Source organism: Anas acuta, chromosome 1 (genome assembly GCF_963932015.1).
Source record: "Anas acuta chromosome 1, bAnaAcu1.1, whole genome shotgun sequence".
In the NCBI taxonomy this organism is placed as follows: Eukaryota; Metazoa; Chordata; class Aves; order Anseriformes; family Anatidae; genus Anas; species Anas acuta.
The window spans coordinates 131,419,866-131,442,450 of NC_088979.1; the positions used below are offsets into that span (position 1 = coordinate 131,419,866).

At 40.4% G+C, this 22,585-nt stretch overlaps 1 protein-coding gene across 8 annotated transcripts in view; it reads right to left on the reverse strand.

Annotated features, from left to right (window-relative positions):
• Positions 1-22,585, reverse strand: part of SCUBE1 (signal peptide, CUB domain and EGF like domain containing 1) — a 255,507-nt gene that overhangs the window by 156,314 nt on the left and 76,608 nt on the right. For all 8 annotated transcript variants that reach the window (XM_068656700.1, XM_068656690.1, XM_068656671.1 and 5 more), the window contains one exon: positions 16,538-16,672. In XM_068656700.1, the coding sequence (XP_068512801.1) occupies positions 16,538-16,672 (135 nt within the window). The remainder of the gene's footprint in view (positions 1-16,537; positions 16,673-22,585) is intronic.

A 22,585-nucleotide genomic window follows, 5' to 3' on the forward strand; every position in this document is an offset into this window, starting at 1 on the left:
ACTTTTTAATCCCATTTCACAAAGTTCTGTGTTGGTCCTAGAGACACTTCTGTCCTCCAGATTGGTGAAATGGTTTGCTAAAGTATTTCACGGGAAGGGAAAAATTTGCGATGATGGCACAGTTATTCATATATTTATTTACCTATGCAATACTGTAACCCAAGGAAATAATTTGCATCATCCATCTATTGTTGGAAGATGTTCACTGTCTATGAGTCCAGTTTAAGTTCTACTGAAATTGCTGGGAGTTTGTGGACTTCTAAATCAGTTTAATCATACTTGCATCTCATCTCCATTTCAGAGGGAACACTACTTTAGCATTCAGATATTTCATGGTCTATCAAAGCCATTTTATTTCATCCGATTTTTCATTTATACACCTAATTGGTATTCTGTTCTTTAGTAAGAATGAAAAGGTGAAAGGACAGGATGAATGAAGATGATGACACATTGGCAAAGCTGCACATGGAAATACATATGACATCTGCCAGAAGAATATCCGGTTAGTATCGATCCCTTGTTTGAGTCATCTATGAAAATAAAGGTGAAGAAAATCATTTGGAATCTATGAGGCATTTGTCAGAATTCAGTAAGACCTTGTAACAATAAATAGAGTGCAGGAAGCATTGCTGTGCAAGGGTGAACATGGAAAAATAGAAATCTTCTTGATAAGCAGCTCCATTTGATTTCCGTACTTTGACAAATAGTATCATCTAAACTTTGAAAACAGATTTTCATTTGGCCACTATTTGCAGGTTGTCAAGGTAAGCAGAAAAAAAATACTATTTTTATTCTGATATCATATCAGATTAGAAGGCAGAGGAATCTTATTTCTGCCTGTAAATAGTTTGTGAAAGTCCAAGGAGAGGACAAATATAGAATAGCAAACATGATGTCATTCAACACAGCCACACTTCTGACCACAATGTTGCTTTTCAGATAGCACAGGTAGTAGAGCTTAGCACAGAATTATCTCCTTGAAGTGAGTCATAAGAAACACTAAAATAAAATGAGGCCAATACAGGTGTTTTTAAGGGAAACAAAGAAACAAAGCAAACCATAAAATATATAACTAAGTGACATAAACTTTGAGTGCTTGGAAATATTTTTATGTTAGGCGTTTAAGCACTTGATAGCTTATAAGAAGCTAATTTGATGGACACTCAGAAGCGACACCATTTATAGCTAGGTCTAAAAAGCCTCAGAGGTGGGTTAAAAATATACCCACAAGCTGCACAACAGGAAAATTCCTTTAGCCACTTTGTGTCCCTCTTGCATGAAACTGAGAGCAACACACAAAATACAGTGGGACGTTCCTGCTCTTACCAAGGCTGTATTTTTAAAGGATCTAACTATTGAGAATTACCACCGGTGTTCTTTGATTTTATTATTTTTTTTTTTTACTCTATGGCAGGGCTGTTCCGTGGAGCATTTCAGTGAGCTCCTGACAGATAATCCTCCAGAGTAATTCAGAGTTCATTTGGCAGATAAATGGTCAGCTTCTCAGAGAGATAGCTCAGGAATGACAGCTACTACCTCTTTATGTGAATTCTCAGAAGATTCAAGAGCACAAGGTATTTTCAACTAATGCCAGCTGAAGATAAACGGTAACTTAGCCAAATGCCAAATAGTCATGATGAGATCTCCACAGAAAGCCTTTTCAAAATAAATGTCCAGGTAAACATACTATTCTGGATTCAAAAGAGAGACACAGATTAGGCTAGGAAAGTACTGCTCACCAAATCCTGGTTTAAAGCAGCTTACTACAGGCTTTTTTTTTAATGATGTGTTTTCCCAGACCCCAATTAGAGCAGAGTAATTAAATGTCCATTAAGGAAGCACTTAGGACAAATTATAACTTTTCTTGGGAAGCCTAGAAGGAATTCTAAAAGCATTTTGTCTGGGGAGATGTGGAGCAGAAACACACAACTGTCTGGAAGGGCAGTGTTAGCCAGTCTCTCCACAAGCACAGCCTGAATGCTGCCCTTTGATAGTGCTGGCCATTTTTTTTTGTGTGTGTGATTGTGTTTGACCTTTTCCTCAAAAGCTCCCCTAACCTGGAAATATTTCACCTGTGAAAGGAAACTGGCAATTCAGAAATGCTGCTGGGAATATGCTCCTTCACCAGCCAAACCAGGCTTCATGCTTGAGCTGTTTCTTGCAGTAAATGCTCAGTCTACCCTCTTGGTAAGATGCTTCATGGACATAAATGTTATGGGGTAATACAACAGATGAAATCTAGCCGCACTGCCTGGCATATGAAGGCAGACAAGGCTGCCTAACTACCACACTGTACAGTGCCAAGGACAACACCCTTCAGGACTACATGTTTCAGAGTTTTGATGTTTGTTTATTTTTATAGGAGGTTTATTATTATTATTATTATTCCAGAAAAAGGAGCTACTTCAGAGGACAGAATTTGGTTTAGTGGAAAAATACACCTCTATCTAAAATAATGTTGACAACATTTGGTTGACCTGTTCAGGTAGCTGTATTCTACCTCACTTTTCAGAATGTACACATTTGGCTGCCTTCCCAATACAAGGGCACAGTGCAGAGTCATCAGGCATCTGGATTTTCAGTAAGGAGTTCCTTGTTCAATTTACAATGCTGAACCAACAGAAAACAAACAGGTGATGGAAGTCTAGGGAGGGAAGATGGGAGAGGATAGGATTTGCAAAGGCACTGTGCTACACTTTGATTGCCAAACATGTACATGTAACTCATCAATCACTGATTTTAAAGTGCACCAGGGATGAAAGAAAAGAATTAAGTAACAGAGCAAAAGAATGGACCTTAAGACATCTGCAACATTTTCCTAGTAGGAGCATAAAGAAAAACAGACACAGTTGTACAAAAGGGGGTTGATGAAAACAACTTAGTTTCAAATAAAAAGGCACGCTCTGTCTAATGATTCCTTCATAACTGTTCTGAAAAGCTCTTGAGATTTCTGTAGGCTTCCTGTCTTTCTTCTAGGCAAATTATTTAACATTTCTGTCTCCTATACCAATAATCTACAGCACATGGCCTAATAGTTCCTATTTCAAAGGGGATTTAGAGTCCTGCGGTAGTTTTTGTAGACTCCTTCAACATCCTCTAATTAATCAGTGATTAGAAGAGCAAATAACGAGCAGTTCACTTCCAAAACAGACAGAACAAGGAATGCACATCATAAGAACTGTTCACATCACTGCTTCCCATCTTGGTATTTCTAGCATTCCAAAACAAATGTCAATTTAAATAACCAATTGTCATTACACAAAATACTGAAATGCCAACATTGATCATGTAAACTTCTGTCAAAAATTAGTGTTTGAGTATGGAGGCTCTTAGATCTAGCTTGTCTAGTACTTTGCAGTTTGATATGGATTGAAGAGAGCAGCTCTTATATTTTCTTTAGCCCATGTTACCTGTAGGGAGAAAACCTGCCAACTCTGCTAAATCACCAGCATAACACAATGCTCACAGTACTGGATACTATTAGATTACATTGCATGTTCTGTGATTTAATCAGCTATGAACACACAAAATAACTTTTCAAGGAGGTGCTCCACACCAAAGAGGGACAAAAGTGATGTAGGTTTCACTCTCAGGTGAATGTTTTATGTTTGGTACAAAAGAAGAAAGATATTATTAACTTATCAGCATAAGTCAGACAGTGCCTCTTGAAAATGCATAATCATCCTACACATTATGCATAAAAAGCAGGTAAACTGATTCATTGCACAAGCTCAATGCTCTTATCAGCGGTGAACATAGTTCAGAGAATAATGAACTTCAACAGCACATGATGCCTTGCTCCCTGTTATAGTCAATGCATTTTTTCTGCATTTTTTTTCTCCTGGGAGATGCAAGGAGCTGAGCTCTTCTGGGGTTATCATCCTGTTCACCTGTGCATGACTGGCAGGTTTGCTTTGCAGTCCCAGCACTTGACCCATTCCACTGAAAATAACACAGGTCTTCCAATATATTGATGGGATTTGGATAGTTTGCCTACAATACAGTTTAAACAGGAGAAGAGTTAGCTAAAAAGAAGAAAACTAAAAGAGAGAGGATACTGAAAAGAAATGGCATTAGCGAACCAGGAAATTCAGGAGACAGAGAAGCATAGGTTTTGCATTGTGCTAACTCTCCCACACCTTTCATTTCTTCTTTGATCTAGTCTCCTCCACTTCATTCCCACTTGACTATCTGTCTGTCTTCCTCCTCCTCCTGCTGTTTAGCTGATACATCCTTGTCTCCCATCTCCTTTTGTGGCTCTTAAAACTATCTCTTGGTGCTACCACAGCATTTCTGCTGTGAAAGCATTCACTTTGTGTGTGACTTTGTCTTTTGTCCTGTCCTCTGCCCTATGTCTACCTTGTTTACTTAGGCTGCAAATTTTCCAAGTTTGTTCAAGCTCTAGCATGATCTGGTCCCTTTCTTGACTGGTGCTCAAGTACAAACAAACAAATAAATAAATAAATAAAAGTACCATCAAGAACAGTAACAACAACAATTTCACTACCCAAAAGCTTCTAGGATGCAAACTTTAGCAAAGCATACAACTATCAGGCTTGAAAATATACAATGTTATTAAATGCAAGCATCTTCCTTCTCATTTCCATAAACTCCTAAATTATTTCAGAATAGCTCAGAGCAACTTCAAACATAATTACAAGGAATTGAATAATTAATTGAACTCATTAAATCCATAGTATACATACTATACACAGTAGGGTGTACAGCTACTGAACAGCTATTTAGCATTTATATCTTGAATTCCTACTGGTTTATAGCCAAAAACACATTGTGGTATCAGCCTCTAGAGTGTTCCTGCTGCATTACACCTCTGAGATTTGTCATGAATAGCAAAAAAGAGAAACAGTGCCTACAATATGGTCTATGGGTGATTTCTCCACATAGGGAAAAAGAAGTAAGAGAGATACTGAGAGGTCCATAGTCACTACAGTAGGTATGAAAGATGCTAAGCATCTCTACACGGCATTCAGAATGGGACAGGAATTCATCATTGCATCCCTAATGGCATGAGAGAGACATATCATGAGAAATTCAAAGTGTGGCGTATTTAAAACAGAGTCCACTTGTGCACATTTGTGAATGCAAGCTTCTTCCAGTACATCCTGGCTTAATATTCTTCCCAGATCTTTCTCACCTGATGTTTCAGTCAACTGGATGCTAGAGGCCTTTAAAAAACATGCCAGCTCTTTTATTTAGTATAACCTGCTATATCCAGAGCAGACAGTATGAACAGAATATTGTTTCTCTTCCAATGCTATTGAATGATTGAGTGTGAAAGCCCCCATATTTTCTCTCTTTATTTTTTTTTTCTCTTTTTAATGTACCGTTCCTAGTGTGTTTTCCCATTCGTGCGTATAGCTTTCCCATCTTGTCAGCACTGCCAGTCAGTCAGGAGCTGAGCTACAGACTGTTTACTGTACTTGCTGTCACACAGGTATGGAGAGATTTTTGATCTGACTTACAAATTCCCTGCTCCTCCTGGCAAGCTAGCTGCCTGTCATGCTGCTGCAGGGTGTTTCAAACAGCTGCTCTTTCCAGTACACACTTTTTTACATCTCCAGCTTATTTCTTATACAATTCTTTTCTCCCTTTAGTTTCATCTCCTCCAAACCAAAAGGCATTGGTAAAGAAGCCATGCAGAAGCAAAACTACCACACTATTAAACTCTTCCAGATTCTGGCTCACAGAGAAATTATCTACATGTCCTAGTTGAACATGACTGCCTAAATGATAAACTGTGCTGTTTTTATTATTGTTCAAGCACTATGTGCAACTTACACATGTGACTTGTTGGTTACTTATCAGTTAATGTTTTCTAGAACATTAGGCTTTTTTTTTTTTTTAAACGTATGTCTGTTTGATCATGGACACTTAAATTTGGAATCTACTACAGGACAGCTTCTGCAAAACACTAAGAATTCAGCCACAGATTTCGACAATATCTGGCAATCTGATATTGCTCCTGAGAGTTGGGAGATGTTTTCCTTTGAGTTTTAACAAACTCAATCCATTGTATATGGCTAATGAGTTGGTTTACTAGCAAACTCAATCTCAGCTGAAGCAAAGCAGCAGAGGGTAATGATTATTGAACAAAATTTGATTTTCTTTCTGAATCAAACCTAATCCGAAGTCCTAGAAAATTATAAAGTGCAGTATTTTTCTTTTAGAAGGCAAGTGAGCTATAAAACTAAGGTAGAGTATGTAGAGACTTCATCATTTTGTTGAGTACAAGTATGAAATGGGTCTCAGTTTGTGCTTAGGTAACCAACAGGGGCCTGCAATAAACCATACTTGGCTCTACTTAACCTCGCAGCTTGGGATATACAGAAACACTACCACAATTTTGTATCCTATACCGTTTCCTCATGTATTTGTTATTTTCCGGACTGCTTTGAGGAACAGGGCTACAGCTGGTTTACTGGAGTGAATCTGTCCTGCAGTTCAGACACAGTTACAAGGACTTTCGACAATATAGCATTGCTTACTCCTCATGTTTCTTACCTATAAAAGGAAGATTGCAGCCTCAGGTTTTAGATACATTTAAAACGTTCATAAAGCAAGAGTGGCATGCCTTTGCTTCCAGTTCTATGACATTCTAAGCAGTCACCATTTAAGATGACATTTACTGAAGACCTTAAATGTGAAAAATTAAATTTAAAAAACAAACAAACAAACAAACAAAAACAACTTTAACAATTTTGATATTTTACTAAAAAAACCTGCTGTTGCACATTTATTTGGGTAAACTACATTTTCATATCTAATCTTAAGTTTTCACCTAATATTGTTTTTAATGATTTTATAATTATTGCTTACCCTTACAGCTGAACTTAAGACAGTTTTTACTTAAATCAATTTTATACCAGTGTAACTTTACTGGTCTTAATCATGACAAATCACAGGTGCATGAGAGGTGCAAGATCAGGCCTAAGAGAGATTATTTTCAATTTATATCAGATGTTGTCACCTGTTGTAACTTTGCTGGAAGGAAAACAAAAACTCCTTCCATCCTAGAGCAATGGAGAAAGCAAAGGTGAGGTGTCCTTCACACTGACTGCTGGAGCAAATAAAAATTCCTGAAACTAAAGTACAGCAATTTCTGTGGATTATAGGCACTTTTAAAAGCTTACACACTTCTAACAGAGAACAACGAGATTTAAAATGCTTTGTTAAGCCTTTTTTTCCTGGATACATTCTGTATCCTACATTCTGTGAAAGATAATTGATCAAAATGCAACATATGAATGAATAAATGAACTAGATTCTATTATGCTTCAGTCATACTGAGTGCAGTCTTAGGAAAAAGCATCTAGAATCACTGTATGTTTGTCCAGATAAAACTTTTGCTGTCTGAAATGTTTTATTATTATGTTATCTAAAAGCACGTAAACTGATTCCCTTAAAATATATTTAACATATTCCTCTACTTTCCAATCATATTAGGACTCCAATTTAAAAAGACAAATAGGATGATGTTCCAGTGGAAAGCCTGTACTCAGGATAGCTATGGCAAATATATTGGAAGTGATGGAATAATTTAACTGGTTACATCACCATTGAAAGAGCTTTCACAGTTGAGATGAGAAACCCTGTGCTTCATGAATTCTTGAATGGTGCTGGCAATACTTAATTATTTAAAGTCACCCTTCCACATTAATCTAAACATGAATAGGTTATTGTGCTTCTGTAGAAAAAGCACCTTTGTCCTCTAAAGCGTGTTGCAGAAATTCTGAGTCACAATAACCTTCTTGCCCTGTATCCCACAAGGCATCAGCACCAGTGATGGGAATAAAGTCCAAAAACCCAGAAGCCTAGACTTCTTCTGTACTGGCTGGGGGTTGTGCTTCCTCCCAGGGAGTCCTAACACATTATTCTACTGCTATGAAATCCCACTGAACTAAGAAAATGTGTAAGAAATAACAATAAATCATGGAAAGTAGGAAAGAAAAAAAAATGAATAAAGGTGGTTTTTTTTAGTCCTCAGACTAAAGTGAGGAAGTGAGTAGTTTGATGCCAGGTTACAGGACTCCTATGCTGCTACTGCAAAATTTTCAAGTGTTTAAACATATAAACAAGTTTACAAGGTGCTATGTATCAGCACAAGCATGGTAAGTCATTTCATAAGAATACTTAGCCCATTGCAAATGTAAGACAGTTTGACTTTGCATGATTTTCTTTCCTCTGAGATTAGATTGTTGCACTTGCGCAACAAGAGATGCAGTTTCTGAGGATTGGTTTGTAGCACAGTAATTTGCTGGATTGTGGTAGCTTGACTTTAAATATCAAAATCCCTAACTCTTCTAAGAATGTAAGTCTAATAGAATAAGTAATTCTTTACTTTAAAAAAAAAAAAAAAAAAAAAAAAAAAACAGGCTTGAAAAATTACTTTGACAACCACATTAAAACAAACAAAAAAACCCTTTTCTGCTATTTGACCAGACCATCACAATCTCCATACTTCTATGGTCTGGTACTACTCCACCTCTTCTTGTCTCCATCTCAAACCTTGAGCTCTTTGTGTCGTACTTTCTCCCTCTTCCTCTTTGAGGAGGGGGAAGGAGAGAGCAGCCGTTGTAGAACTCGGCTGCCCACCTGAGTAAAACCACCACACTAGCTGTATAAAAATACTGGCAGTGAACAATTAGCATATATAAGACCATTAATATAACTATGTTCATTCAAGGCATGAAATTTTAAATGGCAAAAGTCTTCCTAGCCACAGAACTCATGAGATCACCTGGATTGTGAGCAAACACCTGTTGTGCTTTAGGTGACTTGCTCTCTCTAGGTAGGACAGTAATAGCTTTCTTTACTGCTTTGGCTGAGATTTCTGGCTGGAGAGGCACTTTATCCCCAGGGCTCCTGAACACAACACCTTTAATAGTTGAGGGACATACTGCACCTTTCATCTTGCACAGACTCCACTTCAGGGGCATTACAGGCATGTAGCTAAATTCTGTCTATTTTGGTGCTTTTAGGTCCAGTTCAGATTTTTAACCAACTTTGATATTACTAGGAGCTTAAGGATGCACCCAGAGGCTTTGCTAAACTGGAGCTTTTAGCTTATCAGCATTATTAACGAAAAACGTGCTGTAACCCCCTCACCTGACTCAGTCATAACCACAGTGTATGATTCTCCACATTTATTAAACACATGTTCCCTCTGGAGCTGGAGATGATACAGTAACAGGTGTTTTATTCTGGTTTCTTTTCAATTCACAAGGAAACACAAATGCGTCTCCAGTGTAACTTACAGCTTTCACATTGACTTCTGTAATTAAGATAAACAAGTTCCCCATATCTTTCACAATCCACACTCCCTCCCATTCTCTCTCTCTCTGTTGTTGTGATCATTAATGTGAGTAAACTAGGCAAAGGGAAATTAAGTTTTATGCAAAAATAAGTGAGGTAAGTTGTACTGGGCATAGTCTCCTCCCAAAAGATGCAGAGATTAAACATAAGAAATCAGCAGGCCTATAACAAAGATGGTGAAATAGAGCAAATACTGGGAAACCAGGGTATGCCCTGACTTTAATGTCAGCCTGGCCTCTGGTTGGTACAAAATTTATATTTCTCAGTAGATCATGAATCCTTCTTGTCCACGGAAAATAATGAGAACACTTCTAGACTGCAAGCAATATGCCATTTGGGACACAAGGATAATATTAAAAACCCCTACCATGATGGTAAAACACACCCGGCAAACCACTGAGACAAGCACAACACATTTCTCACACTGCAGCTGAGAGTCATAAAGAGGATGCCTTGTATCACAAGATACCTCTTCCTTGGCTGGTTAGTGCAAAAAGGGACACCTTTTTTCCTATGTTCAACCCCTGAGAAAATATCCACTGCCATTTCTCAAATCTGAAGCTAGCATATCACCTGAATGTACTGATGAGCTCAAAGTACCAGCCTTGCTGAAGGCTGAGGAAGGCAAGCTGCCCCACAGCGAGGGCATTGCTTAGGCTTGCTACAGCCCCTTCCACTGTGAAGTCATCCTGACTCCAAGTCATCCTAAGCACCTTGCAGTACTTCTCCCCAGGCACTTGAAAACAGGAGGAATAAAGTGGTAGCTAGCAAACTGAATGAAGAACCTTGTGGTTGATTTAGATCAGCTGAGTCCTTGAAGAGACAAAGGGTTTGTGTGACTGCACATGCATTTTTCAGAGACAGAAAAGTAATCCCACTGTAATTAATGGATCTTATTATGCTCTAAATCAACAAGCTTGCAGTGTTTTGGTGATTCAGCACCTCTGTGTTTGGTTTGCAGTTCTAGATGCGTGTTATGCCTTTGTCCACTTCAGCCTTGTTTACCAACGTAGGTATAGACGTAATCTAGCACTAGGCACAATTCTATCTGAATGGATTGGTGGAAGTATTTTGGTATTTTTGCATTCCCACAGTTTCTGTAGAGGCACTTACAAGTGAGACAGATGAAAGCAAGTAAACACAGATATTAAAAAAAAAAAAAAAAAAAAGGCCATTTACTTTCTCACCACACAATGTTTACTATTTGCAGTTCAGTCACCTCTGACAACTGAAATAGATCATTCCATCTCATTTCCTTCCTCCAGCATAACCACCCAATGTATTTGTGTCAAGAATCATGACACTGCAGTTTAATGTCAGTTTTTATTGCAAATAGATTCTTTATTTTTCAAAGTTCACAAAACATCTCTTCGTAAAATACTTTGCAATCATTATTAGTCTATTTGGTGGTGGTTTTTTTCCAACTCTAAATAATGTGAAGATATTGCTTCAAATTAAATGTCCAAGTTTTATGTGACATTCCTCGTAAATAAGTTAAATATATTACTCCCATGCTTATTTATTAAGTGCATTCAGCAGTCAACATTCAAGTCCACTCCCCCAGTCCTTCCTACAAACTAGAAATCTTCTTTGCCACAAAAATTCACCTATTTCCCTCAATAAATCTATTCCTTACAAAAAACTTTTGCCCTTAGAGTCTCATTTTTTAAATTTATTTCATTAGTTTCCATCTCTGATAACTAAATTCTCTTTTATTACAACAGGGAATTGTTATAATGTGCAAATTGAAATAATGATTGTATCACAGCACTCTGCAAGTGGTTTTCATTAAGCTTCCAGCTACTATTCCTTGCCCTGTTGGATATCTTTGTGTCAGGGTTACTTTATGCTGGACAGAAATGTGAACAATTTATGCTGAAAAGGATAAATAAAAACCTGTTAGATAACAACCTTTAAAATACACTGGCTGAGAGAGCTTAACTGCATGTCCTTGTCATAATCAAAACACTTCAAAAACAACACTGCTTAAAACTTAACAGTTATGCTAAAAAGTGGACCTGTGAATATATTCACATTTCTCAAAATCAGAATTCCTACTTGTCATTACAATTCTATGTAAACAGGCACACAGTGCCAGAAATACATTTACATTTTTGAAATGCTAGACTACAAAGATTTGCTTATTTGTAAACAGAACAGGGTGACTAAATTCATACTCTATGTTCAGGTAGGATTTTCTGGTTAATTTTAGTGACTTAAAATAGCTCAGAACCATTTGTGTGGCTTGCTGAAATTTATAGCATGCTTATATTGTTGATCACCAGACTCATCTTGCTCCGTTAGCTAGGTGATAATGGTCTCCACTAGGCATGGAGGGCTCTCCAGGAGGTCGGTACACACCCAGACCGAGTACCCGTTAAAGAATGCAGCGGTTCAGGTCACGGGATGCAGGGAGTGTCAGAGCCTGTTCCTGCCATCGGCGGGAGGCAGAGACGCTGCGTGTGTGAGGTGTGAGCAAGTGGATGACCTGATCCGCATGGTGGCGGAGCTCAAGGAGGAGGTGGAGAGGTTGAGGGCCATCAGGGAGTGTGAGCGGGAGATAGACTGGTGGAGCAACTCCCTACAGGGCCTCAAGGAGAGGTACCGGGGTGAGACACCCCAAATGGGGGTGGATCCCCTGCCCTGTTGCCGTCGGGCAGAGGGAGGGGATCTGGGAGTTGAGGAGGAATGGAAACTGGTCCCTGCTCGACATGGCAGGCGATGCCCTCCCCTTCCGGCCCCACCTTCCCAGGTGCCCTTACAAAACAGGTTTGAGGCCCTGGAGAATGAGAGACCAGCAACTGAGGAAGAGATAGAAAGTGTACCCAGGAGGATGCCTAGGGCGAGGAGGTCGACTCCACGCATCAGGACTGCCTCCACCAAGAAAGACAGGAGGGTGATTGTTGTGGGAGACTCTGTCCTTAGGGGAACAGAGGGCCCTATTTGTCGGCCTGACCCTACCCGTAGGGAAGTCTGCTGCCTCCCTGGGGCCAGGGTCAGGGACGTTGCCAAGAAAGTCAAGTGCCTGGTACGGCCCACTGACTACTACCCGCTACTGGTCTTTCAGGCTGGTAGCGATGAAGTAGCAAAGAGAAGTCCGGAGGCGATCAAAAGAGACTTTAGGGATTTGGGGCGACAACTTAGAGGTTCAGGCGCACAGGTTGTGTTTGCCTCTGTCCTTCCGATAGGGGGGATCGAAGCTGAAAGGCGTGCTGTTCGCATAAACTCGTGGCTTCGAGACTGGTGTGACTGGCAGAACTTTGAGTTCTTTGACCACGGGAAGGTCTATGCTACGCCGGGCCTGATGGCACCGAATGGGATGGGCCTCTCTCGGAGAGGGGTAAGGATCTTTGGTCAGGAGTTGGCAGGGCTGATAGATAGGGCTTTAAACTAGAGTCGAAGGGGGAAGGGGCTAAAACCAGGCACGCCGGTGAAGACCTAAGTACGCTAGAATCAGAGGGGCTGTGTGCCAGTGGGGTCCTTCGGTTAGATCCACAAGGTGCTGAGTGTAAGGAGACGCACCTGAAATGCTTCTACACGAATGCACGCAGTATGAGGAATAAAATGGATGAGCTAGAAGTCCTGGCCCAGTCCCGCAACTACGACATCATCGGCATAAGCGAAACCTGGTGGGATGAGTCCTGTGACTGGGGTGTTGCGATAGATGGTTACAGGCTCTTCAGGAGGGACAGGCAGGGTAAGCGAGGTGGTGGGGTGGCGATGTATGTGAAGCAGGGGCTGGACTGTGTGGAACTTCAGGTCGGCGATGGCAAAGTTGAGAGCCTCTGGGTAAGGATCAAAGGACGAACGAATAAAGGGGATCTCGTTGTGGGAGTCTATTACAGACCGCCTGGACAGGACGATAGCGCCGATAAATTATTCTTTACAGAACTAAGAGAGGCCTTGAGATTAACTCCCCTTGTCCTTATGGGGGACTTCAACTTGCCAGACGTTAACTGGGAGTGCCACACGGCTGACACGAGCAAGTCCAGGAGGTTCATGAAGCACCTAGATGATAACTTCTTGGTGCAGGTGCTAACGGAGCCAACTAGGAAAGGCGCCCTCCTTGACCTGTTGCTGGAAAACAGAGAGGGTCTGGTGGGAGATGTGGTGATTGGTGGCCGCCTCGGTCATAGCGACCATGAAGTGGTTGAGTTCAAAATTTACGGTGACAGAAGGAAAAGTGCCACCAAAACCTCATCCCTAGATATGGGGAAGGCGGACTTCAGGCTGCTCAGGGAACTAGTCAGCAAGGTCCCCTGGGAAGCTGCTCTTGAAGGCCTTGATGTCCAACAGTGCTGGTCACTCTTTAAGCGATGCCTCCTAGAAGCACAAGACCAGGCAATTCCTAAATACCGCAAGTCAGGCAGGCGCGGCAGGAGGCCGGCGTGGCTGACCAGGAACATTCTTATGGAGATTAGGCGGAAACAGAGAGTGTTTTGCTACTGGAAGGAGGGCCAGGTGACATGGAAAGAATACAGGGATGCTGTTCGTGTTTGTAGGAAGAAAATTCGTGTGGCTAAAGCACACCTAGAGTTGAAGCTGGCTGTGTCTGTGAGAGAAAATAAAAAGGGTCTTTTTAGATATGTGAATGGAAAAAGGAGAACTAAAGAATACGTAGGGCCGCTCCTTGATAGGGAAGGTCTTCTCACAGACGATGACATAGGCAAAGCAGAGACGCTTAACGCCTTCTTTGCCTCTGTCTTCAATGCCGATGATGGGCTTCGGGACCCAGCGTGCCCTGAGCTGGAGGACTGGGACGGTGGGGATGACAAACTCCCAACCGACCCTGAACGTGTGCGGGATTTGCTACTCCACCTGGATCCCTACAAGTCCATGGGTCCGGATGGGATTCATCCCCGGGTGCTGAAAGAGCTGGCGGACGTCATCGCGGAACCTCTCTCAATTATTTTTCAACGATCCTGGGAGTCTGGAGAGGTCCCGGTAGACTGGAAGCTGGCAAATGTTGTGCCGATTTTCAAGAAGGGTCAGAAAGAAGACCCTAGCAATTACAGGCCTGTCAGTCTCACGCCAGTGCCTGGTAAAATCATGGAGAAGATGGTTCTCGAACTTACTGAGGCGCACCTGGGGGACAAAGCAGTCATTGGTCCCAGCCAGCATGGGTTTGTGAAGGGCAGGTCCTGCCTAACTAACCTGATTTCCTTTTATGATAAGATCACCCGTATGGTGGACCAAGGGAAACCAGCTGATGTGATTTTTTTGGACTTCAGCAAGGCTTTTGACACGGTTTCCCATAGGATCCTACTGGACAAAATGTCCACCATACAGCTAAATAAAAACATCATACGATGGGTGAGCAATTGGCTAACGGGCAGGGCCCAAAGGGTTATGGTGAATGGCGCTGCGTCAGGCTGGCGGGCGGTCACTAGTGGGGTCCCTCAAGGCTCCATTTTAGGGCCGGTACTTTTCAATATTTTTATAAACGATCTGGATGTAGGAATAGAAGGTATTTTGAGCAAGTTTGCCGATGACACCAAACTTGGAGGAGTTGTGGACTCTGTTGAGGGTGGAAAGGCCTTGCAGAGGGATCTGGATAGGTTGGAGAGCTGGGCGATCGCCAACCGCATGAAGTTCAATAAGAGCAAGTGCCGGGTCCTGCACCTGGGACGGGGAAACCCTGGCTGCACGTACAGACTGGGCGATGAGACGCTGGAGAGCAGCCTAGAAGAGAGGGATCTGGGGGTCGTGGTAGACAGCAAGTTGAATATGAGCCAGCAGTGTGCCCTGGCAGCCAGGAGGGCCAACCGTGTCCTGGGGTGCATCAAGCACGGCATCGCTAGTAGGTCGAGGGAGGTGATTGTCCTGCTCTACTCTGCGCTGGTGCGGCCTCACCTCGAGTACTGTGTGCAGTTCTGGGCACCACAGTATAAAAAGGACATGAAACTGTTGGAGAGTGTCCAGAGGAGGGCTACGAAGATGGTGAAAGGCCTGGAAGGGAAGACGTACGAGGAACGGCTGAGGGCACTGGGCCTGTTCAGCCTGGAGAAGAGGAGGCTGAGGGGAGACCTCATCACAGTCTACAACTTCCTCGTAAGGGGGTGTCGAGAGGCAGGAGACCTTTTCTCCCTTAACATCAGCGACAGGACCCGCGGGAACGGGGTTAAGCTGAGGCAGGGGAAGTTTAGGCTTGACATCAGGAGGAAGTTCTTCACAGAGAGAGTGGTTGCACACTGGAACAGGCTCCCCAGGGAAGTGGTCACTGCACCGAGCCTGACTGAATTTAAGAAGAGATTGGACTGTGCGCTTAGTCACATGGTCTGAACTTTTGGGTAGACCTGTGCGGTGTCAAGAGTTGGACTTGATGATCCTTAAGGGTCCCTTCCAACTCAGGATATTCTATGATTCTATGATTCTATGATTCTACTTTGTCATTCTGTATTGCCTATAGGTAAATGAGTTTGCTAGCATATAATCCCATTGCTGCCAGGGTCACCAGAAGTCTGAATAACACATAAAGAATCCACTTAATTGCAAAGATTTATAGCTATGCTGTTTTCTTTTCTCCCTTTCCACTCAAACTTGTCTTCCATGTCTGACATGTATAGAAAAGGGAGAGCTGCTTATTCTAGTCAAAATCAGCAGCCACAAGGACCACAGTTCTGCAGGGATTCCTTATTTCTGCTGCTAATGCACAGGCAACAGAGAAGCAGTTTTCTAATCCACCCCAGACACAGTACAGAACCAAAGAAAAATGATGTGTCGGTATAGTATCAGCCATCACGTCTGCAATAAAGCAATACATTACATGACTGGCAAAAAACAAACAAACAAACAAAAAAAACAAAAACAACACAAACACAACAAACCAAAACCACAACAACATAGCTTCCAGAAGCAACAAGCTTTTCATTTTAAGCTGTTAATTTTGATTTAAGGTATCACCCTCTCTAAGGTAAAAGACACGTGAACTATTATGCAATAAACAGATGAGAAGTTTTTGAGTCTTTAAAGTCAGAAGCAGAAAGTTGCCATTTGAAAATCTCTTCTCTGCCTGTCCCAAAAGCCCAGTGTTTGAACCATGTATAATTTCTACTTCATATGGAAGCCTTTTCCTTTGCTTTATTTATGGTTGTGGTACAAGTTTGGGTAACAGAGGAATTGACCGATTCCAACCAACCAGTGAAATGATTTTTTGTAACCCTCTCAAAGCACTTTCTGCTTGAACTGATTTCTATAAACTTACCAATGGAGCGATGAATACAGGTGTGCTGGTTATCACTCAGAAAAAAGCCTTCTTTGCACTGACATTCGTAGCTGCCCATAGTATTTACACATATCTGCTGGCACCCTCCATTGTTATCCTGACACTCATCGACATCTAGGAGAGAAGGAAAAGGAAAAGCAAGGTTATATAAAGATTCAGAACAAACATATGGAAGAGCAGGGAATCCATAAAAAGGCATACTGAAAATTAAGCTAATCAAAACTACCCAGACTCCATCACAGTTAATCTAAATTAATCCATCTAATTATTTTTCCTGCATCCCAGGATTATAGTTAAAATAACAATAAATAAATAAATAAATAACAGATCAAAGGAGTCTCTGCAAAGTCTCCATGCATTTTGAGCTGCAAATTAATTTCCAATCTGCAATAAATGTTCTAAATGTTAATGTTCTAGAAAGGCTGCAACCCCATCTGCCAAGTGCGGTGTTGCACTCTGTCATTCCCACTCTGCTTGGAAAGACATACTTCAGGCATACAGAATTTCTATCAGGGGTAGCAGGCAAACACAAAGGGCATTATTAGGTAAAAAGAGTCTTTACAGAGTTCTGGTCTTGAACAGAACAGCATGTTTCAATTACTGGAGTCATAACTCCCTACTTTGTCAGTTTGTTTACAGTTGGTTAATGAAAAGAAGGCTTCTTAAATCTAAATGTTCCATTTCTGTACTGTCATTTTAATAGGCATATATATAAAACCACAAAGGCAGCATTAGCTACTGGCTGTTTTGAGAGTCACTGCCTACCCCCCCGGGCTCCAATCACCTCCCTTTGGCATAAAAAGTTTTTATGCTGTTGCATTTGACAGAAACATGTGTTTCAGCATTGGGAAAACACTGCCACTAAAAGATGTCTGACCCATTTTCAACCTTGAAACTCTCCTGTTTGCTCATAAGAGGTGTATCATATCCATTTTCTGTTTTCTGTTTGGATAAAAGAAACTTGCCACCTGAGAAATCCGTGTTTTTCTTTTTTTTTTTTTTTAATAGACATGCTGCCACCAGTTAGTTATTCTACCATATGTGCCAACATGTCAGCAAACAATTTGGTGTTATGTTTTGTTTTCATTTTTTTTGGGAAAGGGGAAAAAAAACACACACCAAAGCTAAAACCAAAAACTACAACAACAAAAAACAGATTCACAACACTGAGAGCCTCAGAAGAGCTAGCACAGCTCCTTCAGAAACTAATTGCTGCAGGACTGGCCACAGTACACTAAAGTAAAACCTAACTGCTTTTGCCAGTGCTCTACCAGGCAAGGCCAGGGAGCTCAGAAAAGCTGGAGAAACATAGCTGGTAACTAATGTAGGAACTTAACCTAGCAGCTTGCGCAACTAAGCCGGCTATTGCTGTTTGTGCTACTCACACTTCATGTAGATGACAGAAACTCAAGTATTTTTTCACAGAGAAGGAAAGCTCTAAGGTAATTACAGCAATACCCACAGAAACCAGACTGTCTACTCGTGTCTTGAATTGCAATGCAAGTACATAGACAGTCCTTTTCATTTATTTTGTTTCATTTTATTTAAGCACTATTGCCTCACATTTCCTGTGTCAACATCCTCCCTGCCCACAGTTCTTAGCCTTTTCCAGATCCAAACCTATTTCATAACCCCATCAGAGTAGTTTGGGAGAGCCTAAGAAAAGGAAAAGTGAAGACGTTCCTTGCTTACTGCAGTATGAGAAGGACAACTCTGTAAGAATTTTCATCTGTAAATCGGCAGGCTTTGCTGCCCTATTAGTGCCAACTCAAACTTGTTCCTTCAAAACAGCATACTGCAATCTAGATTCACCTCTCTGGAAGATTAGTCGAAAACTTCCTGAAGGAAAAAGTCTCAGTTGGTAATTGTACAAACCTTAAAATTTTGCTACAAAGCATACAGCCTTTCAAGCATTGTTTATAGTATCACAAAGCAAGTTGAACAATTGTCTTCCAGCTCTGATGAATAACCTGAAACAAACGCAATGATTTTATAAACATTATTGTCTGCTCTTGATAGTAAAGGCTGGTGATTTACCACTTTTGTAGAGACAGCTCAATTTACCACCAACCCTCAGATTCTTACGCTGGAATAAAAAAAACAAAACAAAACAAAACACCAATTATTTGTATATCTTCAAAACTTAGAAATGAAAGAGCTGCCAAAGATGTTTTTATTTTCTTTCATTGTGCAACTCCAGTTCAGTGCAGCTCAAGTTGCCCAGTTGAACATGTAAACACCAGTAATGCAGCAAATGTGAGATTGCATTTTGGACCAGACATTCTAGAGATTAAGTTCCACATAAACACTAAAATAACAAGTCAGTTTTTCAATAAAGCTCCTCTGGCTCCGGTTTTGGAGGCTCTACATGTCTACATGTAGGCTCACCACCTGACATTGTGATGATTCCATATCTACAGCTTATAGGATAGTTGAACCTCAAAATCTTACTGCTGATCCCAAAGGGGAACCTGGAGCAAGGTTTCTGCAAACACATGTAATCTAGACTCACAAAAAGATGGAAAAAGGTCCTCACCTGAGCTGTAACATTCCTCACAAAGACCTGCCCTGTGATTGTCTCCACCAAAGGCAATCATTGATAATCATTGAAAGTATCTAGAAATAGATGCTCAGTTTCCACAGCCCTTAACTGCTCCTTACTAACATACCTAAATAGATAAAATGACTACCAGCACAACGGCTAGAATCACTTATACAGGGGATAGATCAGTGTGAGAAACCTGTTTTTCAAAGGAGATTGGGACCTGAATTTCAAATTGGCTAGCCATCATCAAGGAATAAGGGAAAATCCAGATTAGGGAGGGGCTGGGAAAGAAGTATCTTTCAAATAAAAGGGAAAGATAACGGATGCATTTATACATATACATACATATATAGAGAGATACATCTATATATCAGAAGTATGATGCAAATTAATGCATACCTGAATTTGCATAAGACCTCTAGCTTTTTGGCCCACTGCCTTCACATAATCAAACTTGTGTTCTGTAACATGAGATCCTCTAAGAGAATGGTAGTGTGGAACAGTATCGAAGAGTAGGAGACATTACAGATGATAAAGATGGATGTTTTATTTATTACATAAACAAATGCTTTTAGTTTCTCATTTAACTTATCTGATGAACACTTCAAACATGCTCCACTGGTATTTCACCTTGATCTGGCTCAGAACTTCCTTCAGTATCTGCCCTAAGGAAGCTATTCTGACCATGTGTCCTATTTGGATATGAGGGAGAAAGGTCTGCTAAGGGTACCCAAAACCAAAACCACAAGCAGGAAGACACAAAAGTGGAAATGGTATACAGAGTCAAATGACAAGTGAACGGTATGAACAGTATGTTCACTGTCCAATTCCTCCCATGATCTTCTCTTCCTTCCTTCTGGCATTTTTCTTTCATGTGAGCATTCTTGTAAGCACTCAAGCCCCTCAGAAATCCGAGTCATCCTTGAAGTCTCCAAAGCATTTAGGAGTGACAGAACAATTCACTTACCATTGCATTAACATTCTTTGGAGACTTCTGAAAACAGGACTTTGACTCATGATCCAGGGAACCCATCCTGTACATTTTACTCTAAGCTATTCTTTGAAATTCATTGAAGATTTTTCTAAGCAGCCTATTTTACCCATTGTAGAACACTGTGACAGAGAGATGAACTCTTGACAGCATTACTGCATACTTTTCTCAAGTTAGAAACTAAACACCACTAAGGATATACTGTATATGTAAAAGAAATTATCAGCAATGTCAAGCTCAGAAAATACAAATATGCAATTTTGGAATTTAAAAAATCGTTATATTCTGAATATTTCTAACCAAAAAAGGGTGAAAATCTCAAAAATCACATTCCTGGATTTACTACAGTAACAGCTGTTATAATAATAATAAAAAAAGAACATCTAGCCCAACATCCTATCTTTCACATTGCCTTGTAGTGGATATTCAGGAAAGACTATACACATGGAACAGAATCATTACTGACATGCCCTCCTGCTTCCTGTGATCACATACCTGTTAGCCTTCCTAAACCACTAGCCATGCCATTGCCACTGGTGGACCTTTCCTGTATTAATTTTTCCAATCTCTTCTGAACCTAGCATGATGGTACAATTTAATTGAGTTGAAAGAAGACTTCTTTTTCTTTCAAACACGTTTCATAGTCTGAATGAATGTCTCCTAATGCCATTATTGTAATATACAGTTAATATTCATTTCCTACTTGCCTTTTTCATATGTTTTGTGATCTTACCAATACCCCTCAGCCTTGTATGGTCTACCTGGTCTATTTCAATCTACAAAGCACAGCTATACACAAATAGTATTACAAAGATAATTCAAATGACTTCAGTACATCGTGTTTAAAACAAGTGCCCATTTCTAGAAATTAATGTTAATGACAGCAACAGTTGGCAAGTGTTCTCATTTCTCTATTCCATTCCCCTCAAGCACCATGATACTCTGTTGGAGTGGGTGTCTTGGAAGATATGATTTCAAGATAGCTGTGGAAGCCCAAAGAGTAAATCTGCCATGCAGGACCTGAGGAAGTGGTATCAGGTAAGATGCTGCAGGCAGGTGTTCCTGCTGGAATGCTCACACAAGTAGTGACATGTCAAGGTAGGAAAGTTAATACATGGCATCAGCTGAGGGGGCTATGAGAACAGGGATCATTAATTTAAATAATTGCTAAACCATCTTTCTTACGCCAACTTTATATGAGAAAACAAAGGGAAATATTAGAAGAAAGAAACCACTACCTACATACACAACATTTGTATCTCCAGGAGATTTGACATCAGACTTTAACAAGAATTTAAAAGCATGACTCAAATTTTCTACCATTTGCACATGACACTAGAATTCTGCTTTTTGTTCCCTTCCTTCAGAAAGAAATGGAAAAATGTGGCAAAGGAAAAACGAATACCAAGCCCATGAATCCAGTACTTCACTACTGTGGTTTCAGTAACCTTCAAGGAAGCTTTTGCTGAGAAGAAGTCCACTTTTTTTTCCAAAAAAATAAAATTCTTTTTTTTTTTTTTTAATGTTTACCAGAGTTGAAATTATTATTTTTTTAATGTTTAATGTTTACCAGAGTTGAAATTTAAAAAAAAAAAAAAAAAAAAAAAAAAGGTAAAAAAAAGGTAAGAAAAGAATGCCTTTCCTTGATAAATAAAGGACATTTTACAGAAAAGAGAAACACGAATAAGTAATCACAAGGACACTTTTGATGATGAATACACAAACCATTCTAAAATGATAAATGAATATTGTAAAACACAAGGTTTCCCTAGAACCACTCTTCTCTTATGTGCAGTGGTACAACACCAAACGCATGCCCATGACCTCTCCTGAAGAACCCCACCTCTTAATGGGCTACAATCACCTATCACCTGAACACCCACAGAGTAGGTTTCTTATTTGTGTGCAGTTAACAGATCCACAGAACTTGAAAAGAAATGCTCAAAATCTTTCTTTCCTGCAGCTGCTTTGTGAAACATGGTGGTATTCCTTAAACTTCACAGTACATACACGCTCTAAGTATGGCTGTAACAGATGCCTCTTATGGGTAATGAACCTAAGGAATTTTTTAATGTTGCTCCAACAGTTTTTGTAATAATCTACTTAATCTATTGAAACTACCACTTAAGGCAACCATAAACACAGACAAATCTGTATCTGAGGTGGAAATAGTGGTTCAGTTTTCCTGCAATACACTCGATCTGCTGCAATAGTATTTGGTTTAAGGCGTTTTGCTCTTAAATTTGAACCCTCACAATTAATGAGATTATAAAGACCCACGATTTTCTAAGTGCATCTCAGTAAAATAGACTTCTTGGCTATCTGTATCTCCGACATATTTATACAGTGAATTTCAGAGGGTATTGTAAGTACTGAACAGCTGATGGCATATAGTGAGTCTCAGGCCTGTTCAAGAAAATGCTGCACTTGCACAGGCAGTGGACATTGTTACTCATATCTAGTCGGTGCCAAAAAGGCTTGATGCATTGGG